General features: G+C 38.5%; 2 protein-coding genes across 2 annotated transcripts; one reads left to right on the top strand and one right to left on the bottom strand.

The window, feature by feature from the left end:
• Window positions 1-1,265: 1,265 nt before the first annotated feature.
• Window positions 1,266-8,100, bottom strand: spata18 (spermatogenesis associated 18). Its single transcript, XM_008299241.1, has 12 exons — window positions 8,014-8,100; window positions 6,037-6,142; window positions 5,440-5,555; window positions 5,172-5,290; window positions 4,981-5,076; window positions 4,746-4,880; window positions 4,419-4,650; window positions 3,892-4,050; window positions 3,602-3,777; window positions 2,787-2,910; window positions 1,620-1,694; window positions 1,266-1,342 (listed from the first exon to the last, which is right to left on the bottom strand). Exons 1-12 carry the CDS (start codon window positions 8,098-8,100, stop codon window positions 1,286-1,288), a joined length of 1,482 nt encoding a protein of 493 aa, XP_008297463.1. The 3' UTR covers window positions 1,266-1,285.
• A 1,512-nt stretch (window positions 8,101-9,612) lies between these two features.
• Window positions 9,613-14,603, top strand: sgcb (sarcoglycan, beta (dystrophin-associated glycoprotein)). The gene is made up of 6 exons (XM_008299230.1): window positions 9,613-9,666; window positions 11,190-11,399; window positions 11,535-11,720; window positions 11,823-12,014; window positions 13,069-13,200; window positions 13,287-14,603. Exons 1-6 carry the CDS (start codon window positions 9,652-9,654, stop codon window positions 13,485-13,487), a joined length of 936 nt encoding a protein of 311 aa, XP_008297452.1. The 5' UTR covers window positions 9,613-9,651; the 3' UTR covers window positions 13,488-14,603.
• Window positions 14,604-17,932: the final 3,329 nt, after the last annotated feature.

Here is a 17,932-nt window from a genome sequence, read left to right as displayed (position 1 = left end):
TTTTTTATGATGGAGCAGCAGCGTCCTCTATTGGACAGTAGTGAAACTGTAATGTCAGGAAACATAAATTGGAAGGAAATTATTGAGTATTGCAGAAAAATCACAGAATCGGTCCTTTGAAAGTCTGACACAAGACAGCATTCATAAGTCAGATGAGGATTTAGTAAACTTCCTACATGCATTAACTTCTAATTGGTTTAATGGTATTACCATGCTATGGAAAACTGACTGACACACACTTATTGCTTGTTTTTTAGGAAGGCAGCGGAGGACAGCCGCATTTCTGAAGAATGTTTAAAACTATTGCTACGTTGACGGTAAGTGTACAGAAAAAAAATGTGTACGACAAGAAACAGACAACTTGGAGTTGCAGGAACTACAAATCTGTCATTTATTCTTTTAAAAAATCAGTCATAAAAGGCACAATTGGAGAATATATTCATCACAGCACAAATTACATCACAGTGAAATCAGCATGTGTTCATTCTATTCCTCTTTCAAGCCATTAAAGGGAAAATTAGTGTTGGATACAAAGTCAGTGGTGATATACAGTACGTGGATTGTAAATGAGGATAAATAAATATGTCATATCTGGACATTTCTGCAAAATGAACTATATGCTGGTCCTGTTTAATCTATTATTTGGAAAAATTGCATTTTGTGTTCATGTTCCAAGCAAACTGTTCTGATATCACATGTATAAAACAACAGCACCAAAAATGCAAATAATATGAAGAAATGTAAAAAAAAAAAAAAATCAAAAAAACCACAGCAACCACTAACACTAAAACCACTGACCAGTATCAGTCACTCAAGTACTGGAGGATATGAAGCATCAGTAGCACCATATTGTTTGTCCTACAGCACACAGCCTGCAGTCACATATGGGATATGTGGAATATGGTTCCTAATTTTATCGGACTACAAAAAGTGCTAGTGTGCAGGGCTACGCTTCACCTAAAAATGCACTTTAAATTTCTGAATATCACTAAAATACTGTTAGTATCTACCAAAAACTGAGTAACAGAATAAATATAGTGAACTACAACAGCTGTCCAGTTAGCTGCCAGGCTACTTCAGTTCTGTTTATGGTGTTCTGTTTGTCCTTCAGAACTGCCCTCCAACACTGTAAACTCTGAACAGCCTTTGGTTGGTAAGATAATTAAGTAATTCAAGCATAAGAGTAACCATGGGGTTGAAATCTGATTTTGAAAATACCTCAGTTTATTTCACAGCCATCAAGTACAGGTGGAGACTGTTGTCCTGTTGCCAGTGCAGTCAGAGTTCACAGGCAGCTCGCCCTGAGACGATCAGGAGACAGGCCTCTTTTGCTGTTAAATGCCTAAAAAACAGAGTGATGTTGATTATGGTTGCAATAAATTAAAGCGTAAACGAATCCAAATAAAGAAAGCACAGATAATGAAATACATACCCTTAGGGCCAGGGATGTGCATGCAAGTTGTTAAGTGGAAAGAGTGAAATCAATCTGAATTTCATTAGGAGCTGAGCAATGCTACATCCAGCTAAAAAATGCAGTCGCTTTCTTGACTGAAAACCCCAAATGGTTTTGCCTTTGCTTCATGTGGTCGATTGAACTTTCAAATTTTATAGAGACTTACAAGACTGCGAGTCGGGCTGAGAGAGCGAGAACGCACAGGGCTGGCACTCCTGCTTCGGCTTCGGCTTCTGCGCCACTGCAGAAGCAGACAAACACACACACATAAACTTTATCGTCTATTTGCATGCTCTTACATACAGTCAAGCCCTAAAATATTTATACACATGCCAAATGTTGATTTATGGTGAATTTTTATTTGATCGATAGGTCTCCTCTGGCTGGAGATGACATAAACAAGGGGCAAAAGATGGCAAGGCATTGGGTCAGAGATGCTGACAATGAATTTGAACTATTTCTGTGGGGTTTTTTTTAATTTCTAAATATGCCATGCACAAAACTATTCATATCACTTTAAACTGTCACCAGAATGCAGCTTCTGTGCCATTCCAAATAGTCCTAGTAATTTCTACTATTTTCCAAATATACTATAAACTGAGAACAGCAAATGCAGTAGTTCTCTAGTCAGTTACTATTCAGTTACAAGTCAAGCTAAAGAATCTATTGAGCTTGTTATTGTGGTCCATCGCTTTGGGGGAGTTGTGCATTGTAGCTGCTCACAAGACAGAGTAAAGCTACAACGCCATGTCCAAAGTGTTTTCAAGTGCTGGTGGCCACAGTGCAAAGCAGGATTATACAAGTACAAGCACTTGAACACTGTCAAAAATCTTAAAGGGTGTGGTAGGAAGCCAAAAGTGAAGAATTCAAGGACACCACTAAGACCATCCTGATGAATCACAACGATTCTGGTACCAACATCTGGAATTCGACGCTCCAGCAGACTTTGAACAAGGCTGGTTTTGGTGGACACAGACAGAAGGGGACTCCGTTTCCCCAAAACAGTAGCACAAAAGTTCATCTAGCATTTGCAAAAGCTCAATTGGACAAAACAAAAGCTTTTTTGTCATCAGTACTGTGGTCAGATGAGATTAAAATGGAGTTGTTTGGACACAGAGAAATGGCTTGTGTTTAAAGAAGCATTCAATCCCCAGAACACCATCTTCATCCCCCAAACATGGTGATTATTAAGTAAAGGTATGAATTATTCTGCACATGGCTTTATTCTTATTATTGCTATTATTTTAATAATAATTTGGGCCTCAGCTGTTCTTTTGTAGAGCAATGTCTGAATTAATTCCCATGTTATTTTCAAATGCTATAAAGTCAGTACCGGAGCGCCTCTTCTAGTCACCGCCTCGCCCTTCACTATCACAGTGTTTCCTTCCATCAAGGCCGGCCACACATGGTACATCACCAGAGGAGCTGTGAACTCAGAGTCATAGCTACGTCTGTACCTGACAGAGACAGGGAGAGAAAAGAAGACTGTATGAATGGTGTGAGTGTGAATGCTTCATCTGAGTGCTGAGGGTGACATCTACTGGTAAAGTGAGAGGATGCAGTTCATAGAGGGGTGTTTTACAATGTGTATGTTACTTTAAAGTTCACCCACCCTGGTCCAAATTAGTTTTTTTTTTTTTTACCTTGTAAGCATGTACATATGGTGTTTTTATATGCTAGTGGACACATTATGAGTAAAACAAGCAGTTAGTGCACAGCTGAGAATTTGCACCATGAAACTGCAGTGTACCAATGAGTCAAAAACACGGATTCACACTTCCGGGGTTTCATACATAAAATGTAGTTTTACAGTGTTTGAACAGAGTTGTGGGTGACTGGTGAGCTTAGGGTGACCGGTGAGATTAGGGTGGCAGAAATGGAGAGGAAGCAAAACTGTAGAGTAACTTTTAAATGATTTTTAGGCAAAAGTGTCTGTCTTTTTTTTAAGTAAAAAAAAAAAAAAAAGGATTTCTAAACACATCAGTTTGACACAAAAAATTGCATTTTTAGAAATTAAATAAACAACCAGAGAGTGACTTTTAACTTTGTCATACTACATATGCTTCAAAATTGAACAAATGAACTTAAAAGTTTTGCAAACAAATGACACCGACAGGATTTTCACACAGCACTGCACACAGGACTGACTTGCTGTCATTGTGTAGTTCCCCATCACTTGCGAAGGCCAAGTCAAGCGGCATGTCCAGAGTCTGCATGGCGAAGGCCGCCCTGCACACCTCCCTGATCAAGGCGCTGATTAGCGCAAAGTCCACTTCTGGTGGGAAGGAGATGCGAGGGTCCACATTCATGGCATTGATCACATCCTGGGGCAGATAAAATACACTCAGATCCACTGTTGCTTTCAGCACCAAGTGTCAAACTACAGAAATTAGTTTATAAATTTAGCACAGGACACAACAGAGAGTATTTCATCCTACATTGACGCTGGCCTGAACATCATAGAGGTCCAGATTTCTGACAATGTAGTCCACAGCTGCATCCTCGAGGCTTTCTGGCCCAAAGTGGGATGTGGACAGTGTCTTTCTCACTCGCAGCTTGAAGTGGCGGTAAGCCAGTTTAGCTGTCTTAAAGGACTCCTAAGACATGAAAACAGAAAGACAAAACACACATTTAAACCTTTTTTTTTGTTTGTTTTAACCTTTTTAACATGTACATATGTGGGTTTTTTTATATGCTAGGAGACCTATCGTGAGGGAAATAAGCAGTCAGTGGGGATATATAGAGGCAGGAGCTTTATAAATTTGTACATTCTAGGACACAATATGTAGAGATACATCTAGGCCATCGTAAGGCAGGAAGAGGTTTATTTCATGGAGAAAAAAAATCTAAATATTTAACTTTGATACACACATTATTTTTTTGCCCCCAAATAAACAGATTTATCTCTTACTATCTTCTGCTCTGCTCATATTTACAGGCTACTCTAAAGTGATCACAGTCATACCACAACAGCGATGAAGATGATTTTCTGAACCATCTCCAAGTCAGCAATGTAGCGCCGAAGCAGGCTCTGGGCCTCCAGACGCTCCACAGCGTACAGGTCACTGAAGCGCGACACCAGGCGAGCGTGGCGGGACGAGTTGGTGAGCTGAGCCCTGGTGGGCGACTCGCTCCTCACTGGGCTGGATGAGCGGCTGAGTCTGGGCAGGGGGCTGGGAGAGCGACTTCTCACCAACCTGAGGAGGAAAAATACACATAAACCCACGTGAATTATTGAAGACTCTGTAGGGTGTGAGTATACAGGGTTTGTGTGTTGGCTCAATGATGGCACCTCTCCTGCAGCATGGCCTTCTCTGTGCTCAGGTAAGACACTTCATCTCTCAACAAGCGAATCTGACGCTCGTAGTCATCGAGAGCATCCAGCTTCCTCTTGTAAATCTCCACCTGCTCATGTGAAGATCTCAAACTGAAACACACACACACACACACACTTCACATCAACAGAAAAGCACATATATGGCATTTACAGTAAATATAGCACTGCAGTATTTGATTATGTTACCCACTCTGCTTTAAGTTGTAATATTTCATCTTCGGTGGCCAGCAGGGTTGTTGCTGATTTGGTCTTTGTCTCATCCAGTTCGTTTTTAGCATCAATCAGTCTGTTAAAATGAATCAGTATAAAGGAACATAAAGGAACAAACTTCAAATGAGCGTCTCAGTAAGGACTCTGACTGCTTTCATGTGTCACACTCACTCTGCTCTGACTGAGTCCAGTTGTATTCGAGTCGAGCACAGCTGAGTCTCGATCTTCTGCATGTCGCTGTCATGGGAGACTGAGAGTTCCCTGATCCTTCTGTCTTTTTCCGCTGAATCCTGGCAGTAACAGATGATGATACAGTACAAATGTGATGCAAAGACACCCGCAGATAACAGTCATAGAATTTCAATTCAAGTTGAACTGGTTGCACCCCCTGATGTATTTCATGTTTTTGTGTAGTGTTGAATGAAATTAATGTTGATACCTGGATGAGCTGCAGACTGGTGTCATCGGTGACTGAGGGCCTTGCCATTGAGAAGCAGGTTCCAAGCCATGGCAGCAGTCGTGTTTTCAGAGTGTCCACTCCAGCATAGTGTCCCCCTGATTCATGACAAAAGACATATATATGAAAATATGTTAAACTATGGCCAGACTTACACATCAGTTGTACAATTTACTGGTTGGTCATGGCCTATCAGATACATCAGTATCAATGTTGTCTGATACACGCCAATATAAAAACTTTTTTTTTTTACAGAACATAATGCAGCAAAAGATGCTTAGGGACCAGCCAAGCAGTTCTGACGCTAATGTTTTTAGTAGTCTCAGCACTCTCTGCAGTACATGTAGCAGAACATGCATCCCAGCTGAGCAGACGATGGTGCGGAGCAAGAAGTGTCTTCACTGTAAGTTGCTAACCACTTGGTAATTAACAAATAAACAAGGCCCCTGTCATTTCCCCCTTTCTAACAAATATCTCTTTCTAAGATTTGGATGGACATCAGCCCAAAAAAATCCAATTTTTGTCAGACTTTATGTTCTTTGCTCTTTAGTTGTACTGTACTGCAAAGTCCAAACTTACCTTCAGCCGCTGTGAGGTTAAGGATGGCAAACAGTTGGCCTTGGATCTTGGCCGTGAGTTCAATCAGCTCACAACATTTGTTCAGATTCTGGTCACAGGAAATCACCTACAAGGGTAAATATGACCAAAGAAACGGCTAAACACACTTTTGCAAAAAGATTAATGTACTTCTTATGCTACAAGTATTACTGACCAATTAACTGAAATATCATCAAAACTGACCAAGAGGAATATCCGAATCAGAGAAGCTATTATTGTTAAAGGTAAAAAAAAAAAGTGCCACATCATGCCATTATAAATAAAGCATTGTGGTGCTGCAGACTTTTGTCTGTGTTGTTACAGTGATTGCCTATTTATGATTGTCACTGAGATTTTTAAAAGCTTTTTTTTTTTTTTGTACCTAATTGAAGCCATTTTGACAGACAACTGAGGGAGTGAAAAGCTATAAAAGAGATGCAACAGGTGTCCGGCTTCTAGTCCAGCTTTCTTACACGAGACATCAAATGTTAAAGCCATAAAATGATTGCTAGGGTGAGTTTAGTTTTATTTATTCATTTATTTTTTATTTGAAAGAATGTATGTAAATATCCAAAGATGCATGTGTTGGGGCTACAAAGTCACATAAAGAAAGAAAGACGTAAAAGTCAGAATAAAATATCATCAGTCCAAAAGACTTTTCTTGGAAAACATAATTAGTTTTAGTTGCATTTTTGTTTTTAAGGTATTTTATAGAGGTGCTATATTGATCCAGTTGTTTGAACAGTAAATGCAACTCTACAAAAAAAATATTATAAAAAACTATATTTGTCATCATTTGGCATATCAAACTGTAACTATCTTTGTTTGCCCAGTTTCTTTTCCTATACAATGCTTAACTGCTGGGTGAAATTATAGTATGAAAGTCCTGTTTTAAATGTAGACAAGTTATAAGAACAAGTGACTTAGCAAAACTGTGTCCTTCACCATAAAGCTGCATTGTCCAGTTTATATAAATCTACAGCTGCTTTTATCAGGGTCAGTCATGACGTGCAAATACACAAAACTTTGTGTAGTGATAACAAAAGTGTGTCTTTGTGAAACTTTATATTTCTTGTAACTAAATAATTGTGACCAAAAAATATTTGCAGTTTAAATTGCAATTAACATAATCGGTTTTACATGTAAAATAAGATTATTTTATTTTATTTTATTTGCAGTTATCTTATATTTTAAACACAACCATCGTGAATAAAATCAAACCCTTTTGATGCATTATTAATGTTTCAGTCACACTGTAGGGGCTGCACTCACTTTTTGCTACTTAGAAATCTGCGCCTTATGTGTTAAATCGATCCTTTAAAGCTATTTCAAGCGGTAAAAACGACTGGATTGTTTAGAATCGAGCGTGCAGAACTGGTAAAATAACGCAGACAAATTACGAGTAATCGCTCCCATGGATGGCACTCAGTTTTTGTCAGTTTTTTAGGGTCAACACCTGTGCAGACCACAGTTCCGCGGATCCACCTACAGGAAGTAACAGGACGTGAACCATCTCAAGCAAAACATCTTTGGAAAAGTCCGACCGTTGTCATGGCGACTGGCGTCCATAGCAACCAAACTCTACCGGGAAATCAATGTAATCTAAATAAGTGCATTCCTTTGCTGTGAGGTTTTAAATTACTTCATGCATCTTGGAAATAAAGCACACTTCAACCGTTTTATTTATAATCAAAATGATACAGCGTATAAAAATCAAATTTTCATAAGATATAGTGAAAAATGAACAATCCACATGAGTAAACAAAGCAGTTTATCATTCATAGAGGAGGAAGGGGGTGATATTATCTGCAGCCCTTTGAATAAAACTCTCAAATACATGCAAATGCAATTTCCAGACGTTAATTTGGGAGATGATAAGCTTATATTGAGGTGTGCTGAGGGCGCTGATGTAGTGCTGTGGTCAGATTTAGGTCGATCATGACTTATTGATGAACTTACATGGTAGTCTTTGTGCCAGCTCTCCAGCTTGTCCTGTAAGACGCTGAAGGAAGATGTATTGGTCAATCTCCTTAAAGTGTCCGCCATGTCCGTCCACAATAACTAATCCTCGGAGGTTTCAGCTGCTGCAGCAGCCGTGAAGAGGAGCGCAGTAAAAATTCCTGACCTGGCAGCTTTGTCCACCTACGACGCAGAAGCCAAGCACCGCCCGCCTCAGTTGTGACAACCAAGTGAAGAGACGAGTCGCCAGCTCAAGCACACAGAGCAGGATAAGGAAAGACGGACAGGGACTCTCTCCTCAGTGCTCCGCAGGTTCTGCTCTCCTGTAATGTAAATAGGATTGTAATGTCACACTGTCAAACGAAACCAAACGCCTGCAGAGTGACCTCGGTGGGTCAGAAACACAGGCGCTGGTGTTTCTGCTTAAGTGGCAGCCCTGGATCGAATCCGATAAGCCTCTAATACACCGTGACATGTTAAATTGAATTAAATGTGGAGGGGACTTATTCAGATCGTTTCAACATTAAAAACCACAGCAAGGGCAACAAGCAGGAGAGTCTATTAAGATGAATGTGGGATTTATATGGTAGTGCATCTGAAAAAGTTACAACATTGTGGAAATGTTCATTTTTTTTCAGTAATTTAATTTTTAAAAAGTACATTTTCTTACATGTTCATTACGAAGTTAAACGTTTCAAATATTATATATTATTTATAAATGTAATGATTATACCAAATAGCTCATGAGAATCACAACTCCAGTATCTCCATTATTCAAATATTTTCTAAGATGAAATTTAAAATAATAATAATAAACAACATTATACTACAGAGATGTCGAGCTTGGGAAAAGTGTATATATTTATGTTCTCAATTCCTTAAGTCTTGTTTGGATCACGATGGGGTTTAGGGGTTCAGGTCAAATAAGTTAGTTAGCCAATCCAGCACAGTAATGTCATGGTCAACAAACCAGGAAATCATCTGTTTAAAGCTTGTCAGCAGATAGAAGCATGAAATCCTCTAAAATCTCCTGGTTGACACTTTCCTTGACTTTGGAATCGATGTCATAACATTATGATTTGACAGTTGGCCTACATTTAATATATCCGAAGTTTCATCATGACCTTTAATACATTCTTCTATTTCTTATTTTTGTTATTAAATTAGGCAGCTGCTCAGACTACACTTTAAGCCAACCGTGAAACCACCCTGTTTGTGTCTTTTTCCCATTTAATGTTTGGATTTTACAGTTAAAGCAACCATTCATTAAGAAGGAGAGCTTGTGGAATAAACAATGAGTGTTATGTTATGGCTGGTTTGGCAGTTTACATGTGGAAAGTATGAATGGACATGTTTTTCCTATTTTAGGATCATTCTGTCATTGGCTGGTTAAGCTTGGAATGGACCATTTATTGTTATCATCGTAACGTCGCCTTTTTCTGTACACACAAAGTAGAAATAATTGTTCTTGTTTGTCTAAACGTAGCTTTTTTCATTCATAATTGAATGTAATTCAGTAAAAAGTTCAAAATTACCGTTTGTACACAGTCCATATTTAAAACACAACCATTTCCCCCCTTCAGCTGTAAAAACAGTGGTACGTTCCCTGTCACTGCGAGCAGAAGAGGGAGGGTCAACATGGCGTCCGAACAGGTCCGTTATCTTCTGTATTTGTTGTTATTCTTGCATTTTATTCCGTTTTTTGGACATTTCTTTGTAAAGAAAACATGAATACATATTTCCGACAAACATAAAATGTGCGCAAGCGAGTTAAAATATAAGCGTACTGGGCTTTGTTGTTCCTCCTGTGCTCATATCAGTGCAATAAATGACGTTGGTGGCCTCCGTTTTGCTAATAAATGGAGATAAAAACGGTGTTATTTGAACACGCATGCTGTTTTAACAACCTGTTTGGTCATATAAAGAGAATAGAAAATGTACAATAGCGACACAACGGAGCGAATTTCCATTTTGCTGCTAAAATGACTGCAGTTTATTTTTAGTTACGGCCACAGACGGGCTGTCGCGGGGTATTTAACAGATGCATTCCGATGCAGGGCTCAGTGGAAATCACTAACTAAAACTTTACCGAGGCTGTGGACACTAGGGCCGCTTGGGGAAAATATCTAATATATGCTATTTTTCTGACAGATTTGTTTTGCGATATAATTTAAAGTCAAGCTTCATTATTCACTGTAAAAGAACATTTGATGGAGCTTCATCACATCAGACACATCACAATATTAGCTCCTCTGTAATCCAATGCAAGATCAGAACTTAAACAAATGAACTGCTTCCTACGTGTATTTATTGTAGTTATTTTACCTGCCATACAACTAGCATCACAAAGCTGTGACTGTGTGAATTTACAGTGTTTGAAGTATGTACTAAAAACAGATTCAATGTGAAACCATCAAAGTGTTTCAAATTCTGCAATTAGGTTAAATAAAGTCATAATAAAAACAAATAAACCCTCTTTCAGATGCACTGTAAAAGTATGTTTTAGTTGCTTGCGTTGTTCAAATTGTGAGTTAATATCACTTAATTGCTCAGCCCTAATGAACACTAAATGGAGCATGTCAGTCACTCGAGACTGGGTAAGAATGCATGAAAACAGTGAGTTGATGTGCCATTCCCAGGTTGCTAGATTTAAATATGAGTAGGTCAGTCTGTCTATGTAGAGTGGATTATAGAGAAATAAAGTTCAGTGCTGTTTGTGTTAAGAAAGAGTTCATTCTGATGTGCAACTATAAGCGATTACCAATTCTTTATGATATATGGCCCTTTACGAGGGCAGAACAATTTAGAAAAAATATTTAATAAAGATTTTCCTGACAGATTTTGTGATTTGATTTACAATGGATATATATTTAAGTCAAGCTTCAGTTCAGTCTTCACTGTGTAACAGATTTAAAATGTGATAAAGCATTACCCTGTGAAAAACCATCAAAGTGTGACTAATACACAAAGAGGACGGCATAAATTTGCAAAACAACCGACATGACACTCAGACATGCTGCATAACCTATATGCTGAATTGCAGCCTTTGCGATTTTTCAATTGCTTTGTTTCAAACTGCAACTTTGACTTAAAATTGTTTAATTGTTCAGCCCTACCACTTGCTGCTAAAAATATAGATGTCAGTGTTATGCCTCACAGATTGTTTTGCCCTCTAGGAGAGCTCCAATGGTCCAGTAAAGAAGTCCATGCGGGAGAAGGCCATAGAGAGACGCACTATCAACAAGGAACACAACAGTAACTTCAAAGCAGGCTATGTACCCATAGAAGAAGAGCGTCTTCATAAGACGGGCCTAAGAGGACGCAAGGGAAACATGGCTGTCTGCATCATCGTCCTCCTCTTCCTCCTCGCCTTAATTAACCTCATTGTGAGTACGACATACTTAAGTATACTCATTTGTTTGTCATTTTTCTGAAAATGATGGTTAAAAAATGCACTATGTGATTTGCTTTAGTTGTGAATTGTGGTCTTTTCAAATCGGCCCAACTCTACTGTCCCTCAGATCACACTAGTAATATGGACGGTGATCCGTATCGGTCCGAATGGGTGCGACAGTATGGAGTTTCATGAGTCTGGCCTGCTACGATTCAAGCAGAAAGCAGACATGGGCATCGTTCATCCACTGCATAAGAGCACAGTAGGAGGCCGTAAAGACCAGGACCTTGTCATTGTTGGCAACAACAACCCGGTGAGAAACACAGAGAACATTACAGAGTATATTAAAAAAAAAGGACTCATAGTGTGCATGCTTTTATAGCTCTCCTCTTTTATTTTATGTGTGTTGTTACAGGTGGTGTTCCAGCAAGGCACTACTAAGCTGAGTGTAGAAAAGGACAAGACCTCAGTTGTCAGTGATGTTGGCATATCCTTCACAGACCCTCGCACACAGACCACATTCTTCAGCACAGACTTTGAAAACCACGAGTTCCATTTGCCCAAAGGAGTCAAAGTCCTCAGTGTTAAAAAGGCTTCAACAGAGAGGGTGTGTATAATTCTACTAAATGACTAATGGCTGTAACAAAAAAGTAATTCATTAATTATATCAGTGTTTCACAACCTTTGCACAAGGTACTATCGGTGCACAAATATCCATAAAGGTAACATGAAGCAAAGTTTTTAGAAGTAAATTAACAACAAAGCATTTATTTCTTAAAGACCTTACTGATTAAAATCAAGGTTTTTCCCTCACTAACATGCCCATATTTAAATATACACTGGAAGACACATTATGAGTGAAGTAAGCAGTCAAAAACATAGATTTGGACATCCAGGCTTTCTATATCATTGTTCTTCTTCAGAGAAGGCTTGCAGTTCTAACATATATGGTTAAACTGTAGAATAGAGTAGCTTTACAGTGAATAAGGAGTGAAGAGGGAGGTTAGAAAGAGACAGGGTCCTCATATAGCTAAACATCCAAAGGCAAGCAATGATGGAAGAGTTACATCTCATCTATTTTAATGCTGAAAGGGATTATTTTCATGGAAAAAACTTCTAAATATGTAATGATGATTCACAGAGAGGACCATTGCAGGACATCAGGACGCTTCAGCTTCATCAGTATGAAAAATTTAGACTCAGGTAGAAATTCAGTTCTACGTGCTGCAAAAGACTTGAATACACATGGTCCACACAAAGCTGAAGTGTTCTAAGGTGTTTTAGCTAAAGACCAAGTTTAAAACTTAATGTATATGAAAAGATATGAAATTTAAAGTTCAGCTGTGACATACTGCCTGAGAGTAGCTGAGAGAAGTAGCAGGTGTGGCAAAGCTGATAAATGCAAGTTTCTGTAAAACTCAAAACTGTAATCCTAAACAGTGGTACTTTTACAACAGTTCAAAATAAAGACATGAGTATTGTTTTACATATTTAATAAGTGGAAAGGAATATATCTGAAAACTTGCTTTTACTGCATCATTATGGGGCATTCTGGGTAATTATCAATAAAGTTTTTTTTTGTTACAGCCATGTCTTTGCAAATCGTTTGTCTGTGTTCCTCAGGGCAACCTAAAATCTCATATTTTGTCTGTGATTTTTAGATCACCAGCAGTGCAGCGTCTGACCTGAACATTAAAGGAGACAGCAAGGCCATCATTCGCGGTAACGAGGGGGTCAACATCATGGGCCGGACTGTAGAGTTCAAAATGGGAGGAGACATCGAGCTCAGGGCTGTAAGTGTGGCACATAACTAAAGGTTAGAGTTTATCCAGATACAAGCTAGAAAATGAATGGCTTATGTTTGTTTTTCTCTTTGCAGGAGAATAGCATCGTCCTCAATGGATCAGTCATGTTCAATGCTACACGTATCCCCAACTCTGCAGGAGATGTGTATTTCAATGACGGTCTGGAGAGGTACAAGCTCTGCATGTGTGAAGATGGGACTCTGTTCCGTGTGCTGGTGAAATTTACCAACATGGGCTGCCAGACATCAGACAACCCATGTAGAAAAGCTCACTAGGACTACAATCAGCTGTTACGTCTCCCTACAATCCGTCACCACTGAAATCAGATGTACCACTTGCAAAGTTGCTTATTTTGGATAGTGTATAGTTGCAACGTATGAGATATTCTTAATGGCTTGCACATAACAATACCTCCGCAGTTCACCTGACAAATTCAGTATTTCTTATTATGTTTGCCAAACACAGGTTGTGTTACAGATCATTGCCACTTGGCCAAAGATATTAACTGTAAGTGCTGAAGTATTTTTATTGTTCTGCAGATTTGCCAACTTTTATCTGAGATTCATAAAACCACACCAGGGCACATTATTTCTATATTTAAGAATCATACTGTGGTTTACACTGCCTGTTGGTAGCCATGAGAAGCTACAGTATTTATTTTTTGCCTTACCGTCCAGTATTACTAATATACAAACCCTCTAGAGGGCTGGTTTAAGATTTTATTTGCCGTTCATTGTTCCTGGCAGCTGTGTTTGATATTTTCTCATATTAACTGACATGTGTGAGACACTATATGATAATAATGAAATGAAATGTGGGGTAAATTGTAATATATAAGATACATTTTAAGCCATCTAGTAATGCTAAAGCATAGGTCTCTTTTTGCACATCTTGGACTGTATCATGCACGTGCCAATGGATTTACAAGGGATGATATATGATCTAATATATATGTAATATTCTAATTTTGTTGCAAAAGCTTTTTTACAGCAAAAAAAAACAAAAAAAACATTGAAAAACCGAATGAGAGTGAACGCTAAGTTATGCTACAGATTAATGCAAATCTCTTTAAACGTTGAGAGTTTGAATCATCAATAACTTGGGGTGAAGCCTGTATTGAGTGGTTTGAATTTTGTGCAATATAGTATGAACAATTTGACTTTGCTTTGGACTGTCTTGTCTGTTGTATATTAGTATTGATGTTGAGAACATTTGTAGTGTACTTGTTCTCAGAGCACAGACTTTATGCCTGTTGTTAAAGAACAGTGTTTATAATCACTTAAATGAAAAACAGAAAAAAAAAAAAAAAAGGCAACCGGCCTTATTTGAAAATTTGTCCAACATTTCATCGGTATGTTTGTTTCAGTAAATAAACATGTTGCTATGTGAAACTTGTCATCATTGTTTCAGTATGAGTCTCAGGTATTTACATGGTCATTACAGCCATAAAAGAGCACTGCGCCTTATTACGGGTCTTTATTATCAAGTGGAATGTTCATGGTTCTCTTCATCATAAACTTTCAAGATCAGGTTATCTGTCATACATAAAGCGGAAAACATTGACAGTAAGACATTAACCAGACGTGTAAATGATTGAATAAATCACAGAGTGGCATCTTTGGGCAGGTGCATGTTAAGCTAGACGCAGCAAAACACACCTCAGACTTTGATCAGGACTTGCTGGAGACAGCTGATACAGAGGAGTCACAAGTTTTCCTGTCAGCTTGCAGAAGAGTGGATACACGGGTGAGTTTGAAGTTTTCTGTTAACTTATTGTATTATTGTACATCACTTAATTTGTGTTTAGTGATCTGAATGTTGATCTAAACTTATATTAATAGTAAAAAGTGATCTTGTTTTTTATATTTTACTACATATATTAAAAGTAATTTGGAATGTTTGTGTTCTCTCAGGACAGATGGTGATGGCAGCAACACAGTGGCCATTTTTGGCTGCTGTGCTGCTTCTACTCTCCCCGGGTCTCCATTGCTCGTCTTCCTTACTCACATGTCCGCAGTCCTGCACCTGTCAGAGAGCTACCCTGCTGAACTGTTCCTCATCAGGCCTTTCCTCAGTGCCGCAACTCATCCAAGACTCTGTCACTGAGCTGGACTTGTCTCACAACCTCCTCGACTCCGTGACACTCCACCGGCCACATCCCAACCTCAGGAATGTACGGCTGGGAAACAATACTATCGCGCACATGTCCCTCTGCATGGAGAGAAACCTTGATGGTAAATATCTCAGGGGTAGACGTCGCTTGAGACCTTGGAGCAGAGGGGGATGTGTTTCCTGGGCCCCCACCTTACAGCTGCTATCTGTTGAGAGGAATCTGCTTGAGCAACTCCCAGAGGGTGAGTCACTGTAATATGGTCATATACCCATACAAGAAATACTTTCACAACAAGTGGACACACCTTCAATGCACATAATTAACCACTGCCTCCAGTCAGCACAACATAAAAGTCTAGAAAACATAACTGCAGGTAGTTGAACAGGTGTATAATTCACAAAGATTTACACATCAGTTGTTGTTGTATATATTCACTGCATCAAAAGTGTCCACTGCTAAACTCAATAATCATATTTTATTGAAGCTTGTTTTATTTGGTTTCATCTATTTTGCAAGTTGAACTGTGCTCATCTGTCAGTGGTTGAAGTTTTCGGATCATTTTCTTCGATGAAAGTGCACCAGTATTTTCAAAGAAGTACTTTAAGTATAAAAAGCAAAAGTGCACTTCAGACAGAATGGCCCTTGTTAGTTTTATATTACGATACAGTAGAATTAGATCATGAGTATTTACATATATAAAGCATTTTAACCCTGAAAGGCCTGTTGTCTTTTAAACATCCATCCATCCATCCATCCATCCATTATCTATACACCGCTCCATCCTCACTTGGGTTGTGAGGGGGCTGGAGCCTATCACAGCTGACTTAGGGCGACGGCAGGGGACACCCTGGACAGGTCGCCAGTCCATCGCAGGGCCAGGTCTTTTAAACAATCACCCAAAAAAAGAATTTATAAAAGCCAGAAACTGCACAAACAGAAAGAATCATAGGATGTTCAACTTCCTGACAGTCCTTGAATATCATGTGTGGTGACGGTTCTCTAAAAAAATAATACAAACTAATGTTAAAATTGAGACATTTCTTGAAAATCACTTTATTCTACATTTATTTGACAAAAAAAGAGCACTTCTCTGTGCAACTGAGAAGCCACTGACTCAAGTTGTTGGAAGACACATTCATTCATGGTGAAATATCTCGATAGAGTTGACGTGGAGAGTAGTGTGGAAAAAGTTTGTACAGGTTGTAAAAATGTAACAAGACTGAGTCAAATAATCTGTTTATAGCCCATGAAGCCCCTATTTTCCACCCCAGTGATGGTCACAGCTATGGCCAGTTGCAAAATGTTACAAATACATACGCATTATACGTTGTTGTTTTTTTTAGTTTCTGTAAAAAAAAAAAAAAGAAGAAGTTCAAATTAGTTTTTTTGTCTTTTTATGGTTTGTGGAATTACAAAAACGTCACTTTAACAAAAGGTGATTTTACGTTCTCTCTACTTCTAACCACGGTTGTACTGTATCCATAGAGGTGCAGTGAAAAATGAGCTCACAGTGAGCAAAAACATACCTGTAAACCGTTTGGGGTTTGGAGGGTTATTGCTGATGTTGTTTGATGATGTTATTGAAGCAAAAACTGTACTTCAGTACAATACTTGAGTAAGTGTACTTAGTTATTTTTCAGCGCTGTTGCCAATACATGGGTCCTGTTTAACCCTATTCAGGACTTTCATGTTGCCATATGTAGAAGGTCTTTTGGGGTCCATTGGACCCTAAGAAAGAATATGTGCAAAACATTTGTTGGTTTTCATTATAGACTTGTATACTATGTTAGATACATTTTCTGATAAGTTGACATATTTTTGGTTCCAAATGCATGACAGATGTCCTTCTGTTTAATATTTAAGAAAGAATCTTCAAAAGTAAAAAACAATAACTGATAAAAAAAAAAACAATACCCCAAAAGTCCTGAATAGTGTTAAAATCTGCAGAATTGAATAGAACAATAGTATATATATATATATATATATATATGAATATCTGAGACTAGCCATTAACAGCAAAACCACTCCCAAGTGATGCAAGTTGGAACTGATACTACACACATGAATTATGTAGAGCACAAAGTTCACAATATTAGGTGGTATCTTTTAACTTCTCAACCACTCCCAACATGTTTTAAAGTTAATTATAGCACATGTCTGCTATCTAGATGCATATCTATGTATGTGTACAGCAGTATCTCTGCAATGGTCATGATGGTACAACTCCACATGTCATTTTGTCCACCTCTTGTTTATACACATAAATAGAAGGTGGAGAAAATGACATATAGAGTTAAACCATTAGTACCAAAATGCTCAGAATATAGCTCAGTGTTTCACAAACACAACAAACCTAAATTAAACTTTGAGTTTCTGAACTTTTAAGGGGGTCTTAGAGCTGTCTTGGCCACCAGTCTGAGAATCACAACTCAGGAGTCTGTGCTTCCAGGCTGTGAGGAATTTGATTGTTTAAAAAAAATTGTTGTTGTTTTTTTGTTTGTGGGTGATTTAAAATCAGTCGTCTGTGGAGGAAGGTGCACAGGTTAGGTAAAGCACACCTTTGACTGCCCTTTGAAATATTACTGCGTAATGTTCATAAGTCATACC

This window comes from Stegastes partitus, unplaced genomic scaffold (assembly GCF_000690725.1).
Source record: "Stegastes partitus isolate 25-593 unplaced genomic scaffold, Stegastes_partitus-1.0.2 Scaffold30, whole genome shotgun sequence".
Taxonomy (NCBI): domain Eukaryota; kingdom Metazoa; phylum Chordata; class Actinopteri; family Pomacentridae; genus Stegastes; species Stegastes partitus.
Note: the sequence above shows the minus strand (reverse complement) of the source record. Positions and strands in the feature narration are given on the sequence as shown.